This window comes from Manis javanica, chromosome 6, assembly GCF_040802235.1.
Source record: "Manis javanica isolate MJ-LG chromosome 6, MJ_LKY, whole genome shotgun sequence".
Taxonomy (NCBI): Eukaryota; Metazoa; Chordata; class Mammalia; order Pholidota; family Manidae; genus Manis; species Manis javanica.
Genome location: NC_133161.1, coordinates 81,657,728 through 81,681,119, shown reverse-complemented (window position 1 = coordinate 81,681,119; position 23,392 = coordinate 81,657,728). Strand labels below are relative to the sequence as shown.

Here is a 23,392-nt window from a genome sequence, read left to right as displayed (position 1 = left end):
ATCTCAATTATCAATTACTTGTGAACATTATTTCTCATTTCATGTTCTATGAACATAATTTTTCAAAAATATGCCATAAAAATTTGGTCCATGGACAATGAGTTTGGGAATGACCTTAAATTATTATTCCCAACCCCCTCAGAGATTCATAATGCATGCTAGCCTATTAATACTCAGAATTTCAGCAGAGGTTTTTTTTTTTAAAGGCATTATTAATTCTATACTTTCCTATATATATGCCTCTATCTATCTACTTACCTATACTACATTTTGGGTTAGTTCTAAATTGATAAATGTTACAGAATTTGTGCTAAATTTTCCAAAAAACCTTCACCAAAATTATGATATTGACTCAGTAAATGCACTTGATATTCTATAATTCAGTGAGAATTTCAATCCCTGTATGGAACCATTAAAAGAAAGCTGGGTAACAAGTTTTAAAATTGGCAAAAACAATCAGAAAACCTAAAATTTACTTTGTGTTTATTATGTCATTGTCACTTTGCTGGATCTACTTTTTCATTTAACATCCCCCAAACCTTTGAAGTCAGTACTATTGTTAGCACATGCTACCTGTGAGTAAATAATTTTCCTAAGCTATACAATTCATAAGGGCAAAATAATGTTATTTACCATGCTTATCTAATATCAGAATCCATACTTCTAATTACTGTTTTAAAGTTCCTTTTCAACAAGAAACTAACCAAGACAACCTACGTGATTATTATGGGTTGAATTTTGTACCCCATAAAAGATGCATTCAGGTCCTATCCCTTGATATTTTGAATCTGATACTTTTTGGAGAGTCTTTCAGATATAATTAAGTTAAGATGAAGTCATATTGGAGTAGAATGGACTCTTCATCAAACATGGTATCCTTAGAAGAGAAGAGGGGACACCTAGGAAGAACACCCTATGACAACTGAGGCAGAGATTATAGCAATGAATCCACACGCTAGAGAAGGCCAAGGGTTGCTGGCAACAGCAGGAGCTAAGAGAAGGGCAAAGACCAGAGTCCTCTCCAGAGTATTCAAAGAGAACATGGCTCTGGTGACACCTTGATTTTGATCTTCCAACCTCTAGGCTATAAGAGAATATATTTCTGTTACTTTAAGCCACCTAATCTGTGTTGCTTTGTTATGGCAGTCCTAGAAAACTAATAACAGTGAACAATTAAATTCAGTAATTAAAGCTAATAGGACACACATACTTCTCATATTTGGAGAAATGTTTACAGTTTATTAGTAAATGGTTGATACACAATATGTCTCATCCTTAAGATTGCAATATAATTTAAACTAATTAAAACTAAATTTTCAGTTAATGTACCTAAAATAATAATAATATATGGATTCCCATTCAGGAAATACATATACATGTTTTCATTTAAAAATGTGTTATATATGCTTGTTATCAATTTTGCTCAAATTTAAATTAAATAAAAGAATTTACATTTCTGATTAACAACATATTGCAGGAATAAGTCTGGGTGATTTATTTCTCCCCCCCCACTTGCCAATGGAATTACTTAGCGAGGAATTTTAAATTGTCAAGACAGAAAACATCATTTTATGTTCATTTTTATGTCTTTTATGGTTTTTGTTTAAACTAATCATCAAATTCCATCTCTCCCTCCTCTCTCGCTCTCTCACTCTCTCTCAAAATACTCAGTTTTCCCAGAAATACACTGGTTTCTTGTAATCATATATAATAATATTGTATAACATTGAGTCATTACCCCCAGGACAATTGTATTCCAGTAAAAATAAGAGATGAGGACAAATTAGAGACAATGTTCATCTCAAGAAGTTGATCCCATAAATCACTTAATATTGAAATAAATATGATAATACAGATAATAAATTTTAAAATCACATAGATATTTCATCTCAATTTTTATGATTTTCAAAACATTAACCTATATTATTGTTGAAACATAATTTTTGCTAAAATACGTAATTATTAAATTTTATTGAGACCTTTAAATTTTTATTTTATAATTCACTGATACTAGAAAAATTATCGAAAAATTAGAGAACATAATTGTAAAGAAAATGAGCTGGCAAAAATATATATTGATAATTTTTCCATGAAAAAGTTCCTCATATAAATGTTTATATACTCTTACAACCTAAATAAAACCATAAGAGCATACAACAAGTATGTCTTGATATTATAAAAATATTGTTGGTTGCTCTCAAAGCCATGGGGATATAAAGATGGAAAGAAATTTGTGAGAATTCCAAATATTTGGGAGAATCCTACTGTTGTCCAGAAAATCTGCATTAGGCACAGTAATCTAGACCATGTTGTAGTAACAATTAAAGACATGAAATCTGATTGACTTAACATGGAACAAGGTTAATTCCTGCCTATGTCACAGTCACACATGACAAGTAGGTCTTGGAAGCTGCTCTTCAGGCAGTGACTTCCATCTTGTAATGTTTCCATCTTGAAATCACCTTGCAAAGGGAAATCACCTTGCAAAGGGAAAATGGACTAGGGTTTTCATATGGCCCCAATCTCACTAAAAAGTAGCCATAAATTGTAGTCTTCCTGTGTACCCAGAAAATATAATAAGCGCTGGTGAACATAAAACAGTGTATCTGCTATGACCTCAACTTCAAAGCTACACATTAGGGAAACATGGATAACCACATTGTTTTTCAACTTCAGTAAGGCAAATCTCTTATATAAAATGAGAGGAGAGATGTTTCTTTCAGGTTTTCTCCAGCCCCCAAATTCTCATACTTAGTGACAGGAAGTACTTAAGCCTAATGTGTTTTTTCCTATCCAGAGTTCTCTATTAAATTTATAGTCTCATATACATACATACATACATACATACATACATATATATATATATATATGATATATATAAATATATATTCAGTAAATAATTAAGGAAATCCTATGCTTAATGAATAGTAATAAAAGATATATAAGAAGCATTGCTGCTTTCAAGGACTTAATGTAAGCCAGAAACATTAAGGGGCAAAATGTAGATATAAAAGCATTGGAACACAAAGAAAACAATTTCCAACTTAGAGATCTACTAGAACTGTGGTGAGATGGTTAATTTTGTGTCCACTTGGCTGGATCATGGGATGCCCAGATATTTGGTTAAACAGTATTTCTGGTTTTGTCTGAGGATGTTTCTGGATGAGATTAGCACTGGAATAGGTAGAGTGAATGAAGCAGATTGTCCTCCTGAATGTGGGTGGGCATCACCCAACGGAATGAGGTTCTGAGTAGAACAAAAAGGCAAAGAGAATTTGCTTTCTCTCCCTGACTGATAAGCAGGAACGTTGGTCTTCTGCCCTCAGACTGGGACACCCATCGGCATTCTCCTGGTTCTCAAGCCTACAGACTCAGACTGGAAATACACCACCAGTCCAGCTTGCACACAGCAGATCATGGGACTTTGCAGCCTCTGTAATCATGTTAGCAAATTTGTTATAATTAATCTCTTTATACAGAAAAAGATATGATAGATTAGATAGATAGATAGATAGATAGATAGATAGATAGATAGATAGATAGATAGATATAGGTAGATAGATAAACAGATATTTCTCTGGAGAACTCTAATACAGTGGGTTTTTTTCTTTTGTTTCCTTCAGCTTGCATTATTTTAATTTTTTTCTCAAAGTATGATGGCACACATTGTATAAATGCTGCAATAAGTTAGTTCTTTGTGCTATATATTAAATAATTTAAACATGAAAGAAATTGATTTACAGTTTGTTTCATAACAATATAGGCAATACAAGAAACATGCCTTTTAAAATATGCAAGCTTAGTGACTCTTATGCTGTAGCTTTATTCGATAATCTGCAAAAAATAGTAACATTCTGAAGTGCTTATCAGTCACATGTAATAGTTGCTGGCCTTTGTTTTGGTGAGTAAATGGTGGAAATCAAATCTTAATCAAGTATGTAGACTTAACAAAACAAGAATCACCATCACTTTCTTCTCCAGCCGTGGAAATGGCTCTAGCTTGTTCATTTACTGACTGCTTCTTGGTGCTTACTATGAGCACGTTAGTGTTTTATAAATACTCACTTTTTAAAACCTCATCTCTACCTTCTGGAGTAGAATATTATTATTGTCAAAATTTATAATGAGGAATCAAGGCAAGAGAGGTTCAATAACTTGCCCAAGGCCACAAAAACAGTAAGTGGTGAAGCTGAGATTCATATCCAGGCCATCTGGCTAAAGAATCTGTGCTCTTAAACACCATGCAATAGCATAGAAGATATTTGGCAATCCCATCATCTCTACATACATGTGGATATCATTACTGGCTCTTGTGGTTAATAGGCATCCAGGTTAAAATTATATGGATAGATTTATTTGGCACAGAAAGCTATCTAAGAGAAAAATAGCCACAGAGAGACACTCTACTCTTGGTAATGCCTTGTCATTTCAGATGGTTATTTCTGTCCTTTCTAACACCTGTTAGAAAGCCAAGTAGTACAGTTTCCTTAACAAATAGGCAGTTTATTTATAAAACCAGATACATTTAATGTGGTCACTACCAATGTTTTGCATACTAGTTCCTTTAGAACATGAATGCATTCTAAGAGTTTGACTACTCCTGGAATCACATTCAAGGAAGGACAAACATTCATTTATAAGTCAATGACTGTATTAATAATTTAGGGATAAAGAAAATGGCTTATATTTTTACATGTTCTGAGCATCTGGCTGTGGGAAAGCCATCATACTCTGGTTTGGAAACAAAGGGAATGTGTTTGGTAAGAATTTCTTCAAAAGAATTTTTCAAAAGAATCACTGAAGAGACAGTGATGATTTGGAAAGTATCCTCTGAGGAAATTTATCATGCTCTTTGCAGGAGACAAAACAGCCTTCAATTTTGTATGCAAATTCTTGTCAGCAAGCACACAATGGTGTAATAGACAATGTATGATCTAGGATTTATTTTTTTTACATCAGTAAAGAAGTTCCTGGTTTGTTTTTCTTCAGATCTAGGCAGGAGTATTATTGGTGAATAGATGCAAAAATTTTGTCTCTAACTAGAGAAAAGCGCATATCTTTTTAGATACTTGCTTTGTGACAAACAGGCCTTCTATACTCACTTTCCAGTTGATACAAGGCATAACACTAACAGCTGACTGTAATTCACTCAGGCCATGTTCACTTAAAAGGACATGTTTACCTATCTTTTTAAAAACTTGTTTCAGATAACATGATCCAACTCACAAATTACCATTTGATAAGAAAACCTGTTGAAACTTCTTTGTTGAATCTGGTCTCAGCACCATTTTTCAGTTTTCCAGTGAATATGTTTCTCTAGCTCTTTAAGTACTACATGAGGGGTACCTTGTCATGGAAAAATGAACTTGATGGGATATATAGATAAACATACAATATGTTTATAATTAGAAGTTAAATGCTGTGATTAGCAGCAAAATAATATAAAACAAATCCCTAGCATTGTCAAATCATCATTTGTAAATGAGTTAGAAATAGACTCCACAACAGGAAGGAAAATCTATGTAAGGTCATGGTTACCTCCCAAAGATTTGCCAGCCTTTGCATTATATCCAGGTCCCAAACCATCTGTCCCTCGTCGTATCAGCTTATAGCCAGTGAAGTGGGCATGAAGTTAACTGTGCACTGGAGAATTTAGTACTCTGCGCTCTGTGGCCTTGTTCTAAGAGTTTGTGATTTAGATTCTGAGCTTGTATTCAACAAGGTTTTTTCTGTAAGAATTTTTTTGCAGTTCTGTTGGCATTAAGCCTCTCCAGAGAAGTTTTGATTCTGTTTCGGCCAGAAACTCCTCAAAATAAAATAACACCCAAAGACACCCTCCAAACAAAACAGTATTTTCTTCTAATGTCTTGTTTTATGTTTTCTGGTATCTTGCATTGTGTATAATCCAAACCCAACATATTTACTTCAAACTTCAGGAGATAGTTTCCCCTTAATTCAGAGCCTAGGTCTAGATAGGCAAGCCTTCCTGTCGCCTTCCTGGGCCAGTAGATGAAGTTGTTCTTTCATGTCATCATTGTGAAGTTCCCTTTGTTATAAGGGGTTTCAATTCCCTGCCTTTCTTGCTCCCCAAATTTTATTTCCTGTTTCCAAGTATCTATGCAATGCAAGCCTGTTCTGTACAGAGAGAGAGAGAGAAAAAAAAAGATGTTCCTAGGAAAACTGGCAGCTTTGAGTAGTTTATTTTTGGCCCCTGGAAATTTCCCTTAATTTCTTTAGAGGTCAATTTTCTACTTTAAAGACTTAATTATTATATTTTTTGACACATTTCAAAGTGTTTTGTGACAAAGTTTTCTTTGGGATATTCACTTCACCTTATAGGTGAAAATGAAAATAAATTGTAAATTGTGTAAATTACAATTCTGCTGATTTGAGAACTACTGAGCTGAGCAGCAGCAGGAAGCAGTATACATTTTTTTCTTTTGTGGCTTGATTTGTGTTATCTGTGATTTACATTCTGAGCATATTTGTAATTCTTATAATCCCAGAAGGAGCCTCTGTAATACTAGTACATCACTGAGTGATATGCTCCCTGGATAAGATCTACACCATGTGGTAAGCTTTTGGAGAGCAGATAAGTTAATTCACAGTTATGAACACAGACCCTGCCATCTAGTTTCACTAAATACTTCAATTTTATTAAAAAGTAGGACTTCATATAGAAAGAACACATTGGATCTTGAAATATATACAGAATAGGGAATAGATGCAGAAGACAGTAAAGGACACACTGAGAGCAGAATCAGAAGTCTGAAAGCATATGTTACGATGCACTGAAAACAGTGGACAAATAGATATCAATAAGGTAACGACAGTAGCCAGGAGTGATTTTCTAATTTCCTTGGGATTCATAGTAGTTAGGAAGTATCTTTTTATAAGACAGATAATAATTCTGGTGGGGTGAAAAAGGGATTTGTTCTCAATTTTTTCTTTTTAAAATATTCCTTGAAAGATTGCTTCCTAATTTTGTCAAATGAAGGCTTGCCCCCTCCAATTTCTGCTTCTGTGGAACATGCATTTTCTAACAAATCAGTTTTTCATCATAATCAAGCTTAGTATCATGACCTAAACAGTTATCTTAAAAATATATGACCCAAGAAGATAATTATTCTGCTAAGAAGAAGTTTAGATTAACTAATCAATTGAGAATAGAAAATTTGAATTTGATGATAGCTAGTGACAGCTATAAAATTCATCTCACTAAAACATTTAAAAATTAGTTTATCTTGGAGAATATAGCAGGAGATTGTATACATGCTTTCTGGGTGTTGTGCTGGGAATGTTTTTCATTGTCCTTTTATTCTGTTGCCATATTAGAAACACAGACATTCTGTACTATAATTGCTTTAACTAAAATTTTCAAAAGACACAAGTATGATGTGCAAAAAAAAATATATTTAATGATGTGGAAATATATCTATGACATCTTTTCAAATAAAAGTACAAATGGATGGACATACAATGGGGAAATGACAGCCTCTTCAACAACTGGTGTTGGCAAAACTGGACAGCTACATGTAAGAAGATGAAACTGGATCACTGTCTAACCCCATACACAAAAGTAAACTCCAAATGGATCAAACACCTGAATGTAACTCATGAATCCATAAAACTCTTTAGAAGAAAACAGAGGTAAAAATCTCTTGAATATAAGCATGAGCAACTTTTCCTGAGAACATCTCCTCGAGCAAGGGAACCAAAATAAAAAATGGACAAATGGGACTACATCATGCTAAAAAGCTTCTGTACAGCAAAGGACACCACCAACAGAACAAAAGGCATCCTATAATACTGGAGAATATATTTGTAACTGACATATCCAACAAGGGGTTATCATCCAAAATATATAAAGAACTCACATGCCTCAACTACCAAAAAGCAAATAATCTGATTAAAAAATGGGCTGTGGATATGAACAGACACATCTCCAAAGAAGAAACTCAGATGGCCAACAGGCACATGAAAAGATGCTCCACATCACTAATTATCAGGGAAATGCAAATTAGAACCACAATGAGATATCACCTCACACCAGTTAGGATGGCCAACATAGAAAAGAATAGGAACAACTAAAGTTGGCAAGGATGTGGAGAAAGGGGATCCCTCCTACACTGCTGGCGGCAATGTAAACTAGTTCAACCATTGTGGAAAGCACTATGGAGGTTCCTCAAAAAACTAAAAATAGAAATACCATTTGACCCAGGAATTCCACTCCCAAGAATTTATGCTATGAATGTAGGAGCCCAGTTTCAAAAAGACATATGCACCCCTATGTTTATCGCAGCACTATTTACAATAGCCAAGAAATGGAAGCAACCTAAGTGTCCATCAGTAGATGAATGGATAAAGAAAGCATGGTGCATATACACAATGGAATATTATTCAGCCATAAGAAGAAAATAAATCTTACCATTTGCAACAACATGGATGGGGCTAGAGGGTATTATACTCAGTGAAATAAGCCAGGTGGAGAAAGACAAGTACCAAATTATTTCACTCATCTGTAGAGCATAAAAACAAAGCAAAAACTGAAGGACCAGAACAGCAGTGGACTCACAGAACCCAAGAATGGACTAATAGCTACCAAAGAGAAAGGAACTGGGGAGGGTGGGTGGGAAGGGAGGGAGAAGGGAAATAAGGGGCATTAAGATTAGCATATATAGCCTAGGGGGTGCACAGGGAAGGCAGTATAGCCCAGAGAAGACAAGTAGTGACTCTGTAGCATCTTACTACACTGATGGACAGTGACTGTAATGGGATATGCGGTGGTGACTTGATAATGGAGGGATTCTAGTTAACCACAATGTTGCCCATGTGATTTTATGTTAATGATACCAAAATAGAAAATAAATAAATAAATAAAGGAAAATACAACTGGAAAGTAATATGTTTGCTATGATTTGAGATAATTTTCCATTAAGTGGCTTGGGAATATAGTCTTCATACTTATGCTTTTGGAAAAATTATTGGATAGAAAAGTACAGTGATTTAAAGGGCTGGGAGGAAGGATTGGTTATTATACCTTTGATAACCATAACCATATTCTTAATTAACCTTTGTAACTATCAGCTTCTTCACACATAAAATGTGAATACTAATTTGCATGCATTGCCAAAAAATCTTCAGAAAAAATTGGGCTAATTTGAATTCCCAGGAAAATGAGTTATCCATCCCTTACACAATTTCTAATGCAAAATATCATCTCCTCTTTTTTCTTTTTACTAATTTAATAGACAAAAACAAGGTTGTTTCTATTTTCATTCCTTTGCTTACTATTAAATTTGCTAATTTTTTTCTTTTATTAATTTTCAACTCATACTGAGATTTTGTTCTTCCTGATTATAAACAGCTCTTTATTGACAGAGATTAACATTTGAAATTCTGCTAGAAAAGCTGTAAATATATTTCTGTCAATTTTTTGTTTGCCTTTCAGTTTATGGTATTTTTTGAAAAACAGACAGTTTAAATATCTTTGTGAAATCTAGCAGTCTTGTCCTTTATGATGCCTGCCTTGTTATGATGCTTAGAAGACCTTCCCTAAGTTCAGGAATTTGTAACTATTTACTTATTTTCCTTTCCCTATATTTATAGTTTACTATTTTACATTTAAATATTTAGTTTTCCTAGTTAAAGTAGGAAACAACATTCATTTTATGTCAAAATGGTTTATTAGCTATTGCACTCCATTTATGTAATAACTTATCATTAACCTACTATCCTACATCTTGGATTACAGACTTCCTAGTATGTTCTATTGGTTTTGCTATATATCTATTATTTACTAGGAATATATCTTTTAATATTATAGTTTATAACATTTTTATGTTTGGTAAAACAAATTGCTATTTGCCTTAGTTTGCTCAGGCTGCTGTAACAAAATAATATAGACTAGGTAACTTAAACAATAGAAATTTATTTTCTCAAAGTTCTGAAGGCTGGAAAGTCCAAGATCAAAGTACAGCAGGTTTCGTATTCTGGTGGGAGGAGTCTCCTCCTGACCTGCAGATGGCTGCCTCCTTACTGTGTCCTTACATGGTAAAGAGAAAGCAAGCTCTCTGTGTGTACTTCATGTAAGGAAACTAATCCTATTGATGAGACCCTCGTCCTCATGACCTCATCTAAGCCTAATTGCCTCCAAAGGCCCAATCTGCAAATACCTTCACACTAGGTATTGGGGCTTTATATGGGACACAAACCTTAAATATATACATAACATCATTCAGCCTACATTTTGTAAAAGATATAAAATGTTCTTGTTTGTTCATTCTTACATACTGCATTTAGATTCAACTACTTCTAATTCAAGTAAAATTTCTGTATTGAGTTTATCTTTTAGATGAGCTTCAATCTTTCTTGGAACAAAGTGTGGTATAAAAGAAGAACTATTATACTTTTATACTTGGGAATTTGGGCCTAAGTTTATTTTGTTGAATAAAACATTTTGATACATTCTACCCGAAGTTTGACTAAAAGTATCTTCGGAGGAAAGGTTTTGAATTTAGTAACAATGTCTTAGGCAAAACTTAAACTAAACTGTCCAGTGGTGGGAAATGTATAGCCTTTTAACTAATCCTAAGAAATGAAGTATTCAATCCTCAATAAATCCTTCTAGCCCCATAAGAGAAAGAAATATGAATGTTTTTAAGTCTGAAGAACAAAGATGTTTTGTTCTATACCTATATGAACATAGGAATTCTTCACAAACAAAATGAAAGTGGAAATGATCAGTTATAGAAGTGCAAACACAAAAGACATCTTCTAAAACTTACAATGTAATTTAGAGTGCACTTGGGGTATATTATTGAAAGCTTGCATAAAGACAGCGGGTTCATTAGCTTATGACATCCTCTGAGTCATGGTTGAAACCACTCAAGTCACTTCATTAAATTTCTCTCCACAAAGATTTTTTGGCCTAGTTTATTGTGTTTTCCAGACATAATGGGGTTTGTAACACTGAGTCATGGGCACCACTAAGGATTTTAGCTCACTAAGAACACATATGAAAGTGTTCACCAAGTAGGAGTATATACAGACTCTAAGTAATATTTGTGGTTTTAAATCATTTTTATTAGAAGTCATTGCCTGCTTCATAAGATCCACTGCTGGAATTCTTACTGCTCTCAAGTAGCAAGAAAGACTGCAAACAAAGTCATAAGAGAAAGAACATTTGGCACTATCTGTAAAGGAGCATTTCTCCTTTTGTATAGTTCTGCCAATAAAAGTACAGAATTGTATTGATGTAAGTACTGAATAAGCCAAGTCAAATACGTTTTTGCTTTGAATATTTAAAAAGCATTTATATGCCATAAGTTCTTGCCTCTATACTTCATGTTTGGAAATTGTATAGCTGATCTCTCAGAATCTTTACTAGTGAAATATTAAAATATTTCTTAGGTGAGAACCAGAGAGGGAACAGGCAGCCAATGAGCAGAGGAACAGATTCTTTTTTTAAATAGCAGCTTTTTTTTCAATAGTCCAGGATGGCAATATAAAAAGACCCTGAATTCACTTCACAACCATGGACACACTGAATCAATAGCTACATATGGAGCAATTCCCTATGAAGAAGACCTGAAAACTAGCTGAACATCTTCAAAACAGACAGTAAAGACCATGTTAAGGGTAAGAGAGGCAAAGATGCAGTCTCAGCAAAAACCTCACCCTAACTTGGCAACCTACATCTGAGAGGGATCTCACATTCCAGAGTTTCCCTGAGGAGCGAGGGGCTCCATATCAGGCATTAAAACCCCTGAGACCTGCAATGAACAGATGAACCCCCAAAACATCTGGCTTTGAAAGCCAAGGTGTCTGGGTGCCTGGGCTCATATCCAGGAGACCCAAAGGGCTGTAGGGAACTGATCCACTTCCCTTAAAGAGCTCACACAGAGAGTCACTCTTAGTGCAAAAGTAATAGTTTAATAAGTATCTAAAATATAGGTGAATGAGATTCACTAGCTAATCTTAAAGTTTCTGCTGGAGGGGCAGGAACTTGTTGTGACTCTCTCCAAGGATAGAGGCACTGACAGGAGCCATTTTTGTGTTATTCCTCCACCATGATAGCAATAGCAGATACACCCTGACCCTGCACTCTCCCACACCCTGCCAAAAATGACATGTGTGCCCTAGTTCTGCATGTTCTCATGGCTCTGCAAAAACCAACAAGCATGCGCAGTACACATGGAACATTCCTTGACTTTCTGGATCTGGTGGCCAGAGGTGCTTGCATTCCTGGGTCCCAGAGGACTGTAACAGTTGGAGAGACAGTTCTTGGTAGAGTGCCATCCCCAGGGCATTACACAGATGGCAGTCTGAAATACACCCCCAGTCTTTCTGTGAAAAGGCTTATTTACTTGTCTTGGAGCTTTAGCCTAAGGAGCAGATTCAGGTTTCCTACATTTTGGTGGTTTTCGAGTTACTCTTAGGAAACAGAGGCCAGGGGATGCCATCTTTGCACTCTCCTTTGTCCTCACTATAGCTCACTGGTACCTCCCAAAAAGGAGCTTATGTACTTGTGTGAAGTCCTGATTTTTGCAGTTGTTGCCCAGGGGACACCTCCAGATTGCTTGGCTGGGAGGCAAGCAGGGTTTATGATTGTGGTCCCATAGGATTATATGTTTTGGCTTACTTTAAAAGTTGCTGCCTGAGGGTCTAGTTTCCTATCATCCTGAAACTAGATTCTAAATAAGATTCCTCCCTTTGGAATACTAACAGGTCTTGGTACATTCATAACAATGGAGACCTGTCAAGAATAAATCACATTGCTTTAACAATCATAAATGTTCAATGGAAAAACCAAGAACAGCGCAGACTGAATGATAAGGTTCATCTCCTATGAAGGCTACTCCTTCAAGGCTCAGGAAGGGGCCTGTTTCTCCTAATACATAAAAACAAAGACAGAATCAAGCAAAATGGGGAAATAGAGGGATATGTTCCAAATAAAGGAATGAGATAAAAACTCAGAAAAAAAATTAATGAAATGGAGATAAGTAATTTATCTGATAAAGAGTTAAATGTAATGGTCATATAGATGCTCTGAACTTGGAAGAAGAATGAATGAACACAGTGAGAACTTCAACAAAGAGAGAGAAAATATAAAAAAATACCGAACAGAAGACACAAAGTTGAAGAATACAATAACTGAATTAAAAAACACAATAGAAGGATTCAACAGCAGAACAGATGAAGCAGAAGAAAAGATCAGTAATCTACTAGACAGGAAGACTTACAACAAACAGAACCACAAAAAGAAAATAAATTAAAAATGTTAAGATATCTTAAGGAACCTATAGGATGGCATCAAGCAGAAAAACATCCACATTATAGGGGTCCCTGAAGAAGAGAATGAGAAAGAGACAGAAAACTTATTGAAAAAATTAATGGATGAAAACTTTCCTAACCAAGGGAAGGAAACAGACATCCACTTCTAGGAATCCCAAGGAGTTCCAAATAAGATGAACCCTGAAAAATCCACACCAAGACACATTATAATTAAAATGTCAAAAGTTGAAAAGGGAATCTTAAAAATAGCAAGAGAAAGCAACTTATTATATAAAAGCGAACCCCCATAAGGCTGTCAACTGATTTTTCAGCAGAAACTAAACAGGCCAGAGGTAGTGACACAATATATTCAAAGTGCTAGAAGGAAAAAAACTTTCAATCAAGAACACTCTATCTGGCAGGGTTATCATTGAGAATTGAAGAAGAGAGAGAGTTTTCCAGACAAGCAAAAGCTAAGGGAGTTCATTACCACTAAAATAGCTTTACAAGAAATGTTAATGGGACTTCTTCAAGTGGAAAAGAAAGGGGATTAATTTGAAACAGAAAAACATACAAATGTATAAATCTAACTGGTAAAGATTAATATATAGTAAAGGTAGTGGATTTATCATGTACAAAGCCAGTATGAAAGTTAAAAACCAAAACATAGGAAGAATAGCTATAATGGCAATAATCTTGAGAAAGAAAAAGTTAGAAATATCACATTCCTGATTTCAAACTATGTTACAAAGCTATAGTAATCAAAATATTATGATACTGGCATTAAAACACATATGTAGTTCAATGGAGTAGAACAAAACCCCAGAAATAAACCCATGCATATATGCTCAATTAATTACAACAAAAATGGCAAGAATATACAATGGGGAAAGGACAATCTCTTTAATAAGTGATGTTGGGAAAACAAACAAACAAAAATCCAGGAACAGATTAAAAAATACAAAGAATAAACTGGTGGTTGCCAGAGGGGCAGGAGATGGGAGAATAAGCAAAACAGGTGAAGGGCTAGAAACCTACAAACTTCCAATTATAAAATAATTAAGTCACAGGGATGAAAAGGACAGCATAGTAATATTTTAATAACTTTGTATGGTGAGAGATGTTAACTACACTTACCATGGTGAGCATTTTGTAATGTACATAAATGTTGAATCACTATTTTTTATACCTGAAACTAATATAATTTGTCAACTCTAAATTAATTAAGAAAGTGAAAAAAATAATAGGAAATATTTAGTAAACCAAAAAACCTACCTTTATTGTGCTATATATTACATATTTAAAACTTAATATTAACTGTAATAGTAATCTGCAAATTAAAACCTACTATCCAGAAATGAAGGTAGAAGTTAGTAGGAAATATCCTAAGGTTCATTGTACATGTGTCACCTTGTATAAATTACACATACCACAATCCCTAAGATTATGAAAATAAATCACTGTAACTAGAAAAAAAGAGAGTATTGGGAAAACTGGACAGCCACATGCAAAAGAATGAAGCTAGACTACTATCTTATACCACAAACAAAAATTAACTGAAAATGGAGTAAAGACTGAAATGTAAGATACCAAACCATAGAACCTCTAGAAGAGAATATAGGCAGTAGGCTACTTGACATCAGTCTGGCAATGTTTTCTTAGATATGACTCCAAAAATGAAAAAAAAGGCAACAAAAGCAGAAATAAACAAGTGGGGGTATATTAAGCTAAAAAGCTTCTGCACAGCAAAGAAACCCAACAAAATGAAAAGGCAACCTACTGAATGGGAGAAGATATTTGCATATCAAATAGCTGATAAATGGTTAATATCCAAAGTACATAAAATATTCATACAACTCAATAGCAAAACAAACAAACATTTAAGAAATGGACAGAAGGTCTGAATAGATATTTTTTCCAAAGAAGACATACAGATGACCAAGAGGTACATGAAAAGATGCTTAACGTTACTAATCATCAGGGAAATGAAAAGCAAAACCACAGTGAGATATCACCTCACACAAGTCAGAGTGGCTATTATCCAAAAGACATAAAGTTACAAGTGCTGGCAATTATGTGGAGAAAAGGGAACCCTCCTACACTTTGGTGGGGATGTAAATTGACCCAGCTGCTATGGAAAGCAGTATGGATGTTCCTCAAAAAACTAAAAAATAGGAATACCATATGACCCAATAATTCCACTTCTGGGAATTTACCTGAAGAAAACAAAATCTCTGATTCAAAAAGATGTATACAGACCTATATTTATTGTCACATTATTTAAAATAGCCAAGATATGGAAGCAACCTAAGTGTCCGTCAGTGCATGAATAAAGAAGTCATGATATATATATATATAACGGACTACTCAGCTGTAAAAAAAAAAGAATGGGATCTTGCCATTTGTGATAACATAAATGGACCCTGAGGGTATTATGTTGTGATAAGTCAGACAGAGAAAAACAAATACCGTATGATCTAATTTATATGTATAATCTAAAAAGCAAAACAAAATTCATGAATACAGAGAACGAAATGGTGGTTACCAGTGCAGGAGAATAGGGGGTTAAATGGGTGAAGTGGTCAGGAGGTATGGACTTTGAGTTGCAAAATAAATAGATCATGGGGATGTGCTGTACGGCATCATGACTATAGTCAATGATATTGTTGTATATATTTGAAGGTAGCTGGGAGAGTAGAACTTGAACATTCTCATCACAAGAAAAAGAGAATTCTTTTTATGGTAATGTATGGTGACTAGAATTATTGTGGTGATCATTCCACAAACACATACCAGTGTCCAATCATTATATTATACACCTGAAACTAACATAATTGTATGTCAATTTTACCTCAGTTTGAAAAGAAGTATCAATCAGAGCAATCTCCTAACTCTGGAACATATGCTTCTTTGTGGAAATGTGTGTAACAACAATATAATCCTTCCAACAACTTCTTACATACAACAAGTTCAGATTTGTAAGACAATCACATTAAGAAATCATATAGATTAGTTTGTATATAATGATCAATTGTATTATATTGATATAATTTTGCACTGCATGTTGACAGTTGGTACAATTTTTCTGAGCCCAGTATGTTACTCTCTGAACTTAGGTCCATGCTAAGGGCACTGAACTTTAATCACTCAAAATTTTCTCTTGTTTTCATATCCCAAGAATAAACCTTATCAGGCATAACAACATTAAAAACTGATTTGTTCTTACCAGAACATTGACAGTCACCTGAGCAGTACCACTTCTCTGTCTGAGGGGGTCAGGGACTGCATCGTTGTCAAAATCAGTTATCCTCACAGCTATTTTGTACTGTGATTCAGTTTCCCTGTCCAATGATTCCAATAGCTTTATCATTCCTGACACAAAAATGAAGGGTAAACTGTTATCCCAAGATCAGTAATATCTTCAATTTATACTATACAAACCATATAAATGAAATAATCACTATAATAAGAAATGGAAATGAACTAATACAAATCAACTTTGGTTAGGTATTCATTCTCCCATAGTGTAATTAATCAGCAAAATCAGAGCAGATGTTAATTCACACACACCATTTTAGTCACTTGTTATAAATTCTTAGATATAAGGAAGAACGCACATGTTCTTATGCTTTTTAAAGATATGTATAGCACAAATCAAACCTTCCATGATTTTCATGCAGTAAGAAAGTATGGATACAGCTAACAAACCAAGGTGAAGTAACTAAGAATTTATGGGTAAAACTAACAAAGGTGAACATTACCTAAGCAAAGAGAAAGTTATTTTTTAAGATGTTCCAATATCCAGTTTCTCAATAAAATAAATTCTAAATGAGTATGTAAGCTTTTTAATTGTATTATTAATTGATATCAGTGTTTTTACTGTACCTGTATCTGGTTCAATGTAAAATTTATGAGGTGATCCCAAATTGCCTCCAATAATAGTATATTTTATATTATTGAATGGCCAGTCTGCATCAGTAAATGTAATTCTTCCAACTAGTGTATCAGCTGGGCTATTTTCAAATACACTGAAGGTAAATGCTGACGTAGTTCCAATTGGATTCAGTTCATTTATGCGACTCACCCTTATGATGATTGTAATCATTGCTATGGAGAGAAAAGCACATAAAAATATAGCTCAGGCAATCATGTGTCTTCTATAAGTCTCATTTTTTCCTTTCCTTTTTAATTAATATCTAATACTGTATTTTAAATTTGGTGTGTAAATTATACAAATACATCTATATTGTTAAATTCTGTTATTAAATTATTTTTTCAATATAGAGCATTGAAAAGAAGTTTAGAATCAAAGTACTCTATTACCTAAATTTGAATAACTGTGAAATAAATCACCTTTTATAATATGTTTTTACACAAATGCTACTATTCTGAATTAAAGATCAAAGTTCCCAAGAGTAAACATTGTTCCTAGTTGAAATATGATTAAAATTCTTCAGCATAATATAATAAAAAATATGAAGGAAATACAATATACCAGGAGAACCTGAATATTAGTTTTTTTTCTCTAATGGAAAATAAATTAATTACCTGAGAAATATTTTAAACAATAAGATTTCAGGAAAGTTCAACTATGACATTGTAAATAGCTGCAATGTACTGTCATAACATTTGGACACCATTCTGTCACTCATGTTCTTGATTCTGTTTGGTGTTTCATTTTTAAATAGCACAATATATATGCACAACATAAGTTAATATGAGTGCTAATCTATGTATTTTATTGCAACACTTCAGAATATTTATAAACATGATATGCTTGTAAGAATTATTTTTTAAATTACTTGCTATTTTATATAACAGAATATTTTAATATTTCAAATTAATAATTTCTTACTTGATAGCACAGGACGTCCTTCATCTGAAACTTTCACAAACAATGTATATTTGAAGTGCATTCCTGCAAAAACAGCATTATCATAATCTAGATGTGTAGGTCCAACCTACAGATGAAAAATATTACATTGATGGTTATTATTTTTCTTGGTTAAACATCTCATGTATCATTTACATCAAAACTAAGATTTGTGAAACTTTTAGTGAAAAAATAAGTGGAAATGATATTCTACTACCATATTGCTCAATAGGTATATATTTACTAGAAATGTGAGCCACAAAGAATTTTAACTTTTCTAATGGCCCCATTACCATCTCATCAACAAGTGACACATGATTGTATCAATAGATGCAGAAAAATCATTTGACAAACTCTAACACAAAAGTCACAGTAAAGTAGGATTAGAGAGGAGTGTCCTCAGTTTGATAAAGTACAGACCTAACATCAAACCTAATGGGCAAGAAAAAGCCTTCCCACTAAGATCAGGTAGAAGGCAGGGTTGTCCTATCCCACCACTCCTTTTCAACATCTTACCAAAGTTCTAGTAGACACATTTTTAAAAAGTGAAAAGAAACAGCCAAAATTATTTAAAAATTTAAAGTATTAATTTAATTTAAATTTAAAAATAAAAGTAATAAGATACATAAGATATTTAATAAAAGTACTTATTCAATTTAAAAGCATTTTTTAATCAAACATGTCCAAACACTATTGTTTCAACATGTAACCAACACCAAAAATATTGATGACATATTTACAATTGTCTGTTCATGCTAATCCTGACAAATCCATTGCTTATTTCACATTTACAGCATATCTGAGTTTGGACAAGCCACACTTCAGGTGCTCAAAAGCGCACATGGCTAGTGGATTCCATACTGGGAAGCAAAATTTTATAATATATAGACAATAAATTTATTGTAAAAACTAAGGTAATATTACTGTATATTCTGGCACTTTGTAATTATTACCTTATATTACAAGAGTACACTAATAGTAAAACTAGGGTTAGAGAGTTGTGTATTCACTCACACTGACTCATTTGCCATAGGTTGTCTTTTTCCTATTCCATATATCTCTTCATAAATAGCTGCTTATGTATTTAACTAACATCAATAAAAGTAGTTGTCATGAATTTATTTGCACTTTTGTAAAATGAGTTAGGTATTGCTTTGTAGCAGCTAAAATAATCTCTCCAAAGCAAACTTCAAATTGCAAGTTTGAATCATGTAAAAATAGAATTTGAGATCCACTCTGTAAGAGAGGTCAAAGCATTTCATATTTTTGCTCTTTCACTGTACTCTCCAGGAAAGGATGTGCAGGGCAGGCATGAGGGATTCGAGATTTTCATAATGTTAAATAAAAAGGGTGATGGTAAGAGTCCCGCCACCCCCTCTCCACAGCACATGCATAACCACAGAATCCTCAGGGTGACCAGAGCTGGAGGAGGTCTAAGGCCATCCTACAGGAGAGGAAGGAATGTGATTGCATGCTGTGTCTTCAGTTCTGAGGTTCTCTTTGGGCCTTAGCCATACTCACATTAACTATTTCCCTCAACAAACAGCCAAGACCAATTAGAGAGGGAAGTAATGTGTAGCAACTAGATGATGAGTTGGTGCAGAAAAACATAGGGGAATAGCATTGTTTTAATATTCTGTGTTCCAAGAATTACAGTAATCAAGGACAGTAAATGAATTTTCAAATGGAGAAAATAATTTCCACATGAATGAAGTAAAATATTAATTCTGCTACATTACTAAATTGAGTAGATCTCTAAGTTACTTTTCAGTCCTAAAATTCTGTAGTCAATAGTCTGATCAATAAAAAGAGATGACATGAAGAACACTGATAGCACAGAACCAAGTGTCAGTCAAGAAGTTAATAATTCACACTGGTAGTGCTCGTGTTTTATTTTACTGCATGCCTTTTCTAATCTATTTATATTAAATTAATTTGGAAAAACTGGAAATGAATTGAGCATTGAAAACAATTACAACAATAAGAGAATAAGCAGAGGGAGACACAAACATACACAAAAATTATATATATGTCAGAGATAGTATTGCAGGTCACTGTAGAAATATCACTGTGCAAGTTGGTATTACATCAAATGGTGAAAAAAATCAATTGAATTCCTACTTCCCTCCAGACCACATAATTAGTTCCTCTTTGTTTACAAAACTTAAATTTATGAAAGGACACTTGCTGAAATATTTAAAGGAAAATATAGAATATTTTCCAGAACATATGAATGTGTTATACAAATCAATAATGAAAACAAAATAAGAATGAGTAAACACATGTTTATACTTCACACTAAGGAAGCACAAATACTTATGTTTTTTGACACAACTGGTGAATATATGAAAAGAAGTGCAAACCTTATTACTAATTGGGCAAAAGCATCTTTATCTTAACAAGGAGCAATGCTTATGCATGCTGGTAAGAGTGTAATATGGTACAACCACTTCAGAAAAAAAAATGGACAGTACTGCATGAATTGACAGTTTACATACATATAGCATGGCAGTTGTTCTTAAGTATATACCCTAGAAATGTTGGATGTAGGCAATGTTCATCACAAACTTAAGCAAAATTCAAGAGGAAATACAAATCTCTGTCAAAGGGAGAATCATTATAGTCACACAGTTGAATATTAAAGAATATAATAGAACATTACAACAACTAGGTAGATAGATATTGCTCATACATGACTTCAAGAGATGTACATACATGAAAAAAAATAGGTCATGGGAACTGAATAGAATATGGTACCACTCTTTTAAAGCTCAAGAGCTAATCAAGCCAACAATATTGTCCAGAAATATACATAGATGATTAAACTATAAAATCCCCAAAACAATGACATACGAAATTCAGGATATTGACTGTCTCAGGAGGAAAAGAAGGATGAGAAAGGATGGTAGCAGAGCTATGAGTAATGTTCTAATTCTGGATAGAGGTGATGGGTTCAGTACTTCATTTTATTGCTGTATCATAACTTGCAAATATGTTAGTTATGTTACCTTGTACATATCAAATATTACATCATAAAGTAGTAATTAAAAATGAATTAGCTAGTAAAAATATATAGGGGTGATTTTCAGGTCAATGCTCATTAAAGAGAAATGACCTAATAAAAATGCATGGTAAGCATTACTGATATAAAGAAATGCTCATTTTCTAATTATTTTATTAATAAGTGAAATATATTACATATGAAATGGTTTGGATTCATTATATAGTAATTTACTCTTCAATATTAAAAGCCCATGGCTATCAAAAGTACCTGGAGAGCATCACTACTCAGTGAATCAAGATAAGTTCAAAATTAATGATATCTAATAGTTTAATTAGAGCTTTATTAATTACCTTAACATTAAACTCTTAGTGCTTACTATAAATCCTAGTTTTGTGTGACTGCTAAAATTCCTTTTTTCTCCTTTTAGTATAATATGCATGCAAATAAATGTATGGCTTCCTAAGAATGAATCAATTTTATGTTTTTTAAGTAGTGTCTTAATTATATCTTTTTGTGAGCTTAAATCTCAAACATTGTTGGAAAGCCAAATAATTGCTCTTTCTATATTCTCTTAATAAGCATTTTATTACTAAGCATTAAAATAATGTCAGTTTCTTTTCTTCTACAAACTGGTTTCTCTTACTTGGCTGCTCTGGCAAGGGTAGGCCTGTTGCTGCTTTAATAACCCCTTCTGAACTTAATACCCTTTGAGAAAAATGCTATTGTTCTCATTCTAGTAATATCATAATTTTTTTAAAAGAAAAAGGGTTATGCCATATATCAGTGAGTTTAGTGGAGATCAATATTCCAAAGTTTATAGGAAGACCCATCATGATGTTCTCTGATGCAATGACTCTAACAAATCTGTAAGGCAAGTTTTCTGTTTTTTTGTCAAAATTAGAGCAGGTCCAATACAATTTGTTTTTGCTGTTGATTGTTATATAATTTGTGTACTTATTTTGTTTCATTCCTGTTGAAGTTTGAGTAGGGAAGATTCAAAGAAATTTTATATAGTACCATGATCTTCATGTTCCTAATCAAAATTATTTTTGATATTGTGTTATTTTCTATTATTATCAGAATGTAAATTAATATATATGGTTTACGAATATCTGCTCTAACATTTTGGTCATATTAACAGTATCTTCTAGTTGCAAAAATTGTGAAAATGTGGTATTGATGCATGTGGAAGTAATTTATGTCTAAATCTTTCAATGTCTTATAAAACTGTTTCACAGTTTAATTTTGTTCATTTATTTCTCACGAGTTCAGTCATGGATTAACACACATCTAATAAATACAGAATATATGCCAGATACTAGTTTAATAACAGATTTTATTCTATTCCTTTCTAACTGTAGAAATAGAAATGCTTTATTAGTGGGTGTGCCATTAGTAGGGAAGACAGAGAACTCAAAGAAAAACACCTGACCCAGGCAAGAGGGAGAAATATTAAGGATGGCTTCCTAAAAGAAGTGATGTCTAAACAAAGTTATGAAGGCTGTGTAAAAGTATATGGGAAATGGGAGCACAAGATACCTGGGAAGCATTTTCTGGCAGTATGAACAGTGTGAACAGCAGGACTAAAAGCCAGAGTGGGAAGACAGCACAGAGTTTTAAGGCTATGAAAGTGATTCTGTGTTCCTCGGTTCTACAGTGAGAGGCAGCAAATGGTAACGGTTTTAGGGGTTTGTATGAAATGCAACTTGGAGCTTGGGTAGGGGTCCAGTTGCTAGGCATTGTGTCAAATCAAGGCCAAAAAACTGCCCATTGCCTATGTCTAATCCAGACCATGTCCAGTGTCTTAGCTAATTGAATAGAAGAGCAATTTTTTATCATTGTAATATCCAACATTACCCATAAGTCCTGGTTGAACAAATGCCTAATCCAATCCTGTGTATTCTTTTTTTTTTCACCATATTTATGTAGTTATTTTTTTAAATTAAAGTAGCATTAATATACTATCTTAATGCTGGTTTCAGTTATACAGCACAGTGGTTCACCAGTTACCCATATTAAGTCATCACCCCTTCTAATGCAGTCACTATCTATCTATGTAGTAAGATGTAACAGACTCATTAACCCCCATGACCAACTTATATTGTGATTGTGAATTATTGTGTCCCTCTATCCCTTCACCCTCCTCCCTCCCCCCTCCAGACCCTCCTCCTTGCTAACCATTAGTCCTTTCTCAGTGTCTATGAAACTCCTGCTATTTTGTCCCTTCTGTTTTGCTTTGT

General features: G+C 33.6%; 1 protein-coding gene across 1 annotated transcript in view; it reads right to left on the bottom strand.

Annotated features, from left to right (window-relative positions):
* The window catches only part of LOC118972986 (cadherin-related family member 4-like), a 105,538-nt gene that overhangs the window by 34,243 nt on the left and 47,903 nt on the right, over nt 1–23,392 (bottom strand). Inside the window, exons 14-16 of the mRNA XM_037021451.2 lie at nt 18,131–18,236; nt 17,161–17,382; nt 16,502–16,647 (exon numbers count right to left, since the gene is read on the bottom strand). Of these exons, the coding sequence (XP_036877346.2) occupies nt 16,502–16,647; nt 17,161–17,382; nt 18,131–18,236 (474 nt within the window). The remainder of the gene's footprint in view (nt 1–16,501; nt 16,648–17,160; nt 17,383–18,130; nt 18,237–23,392) is intronic.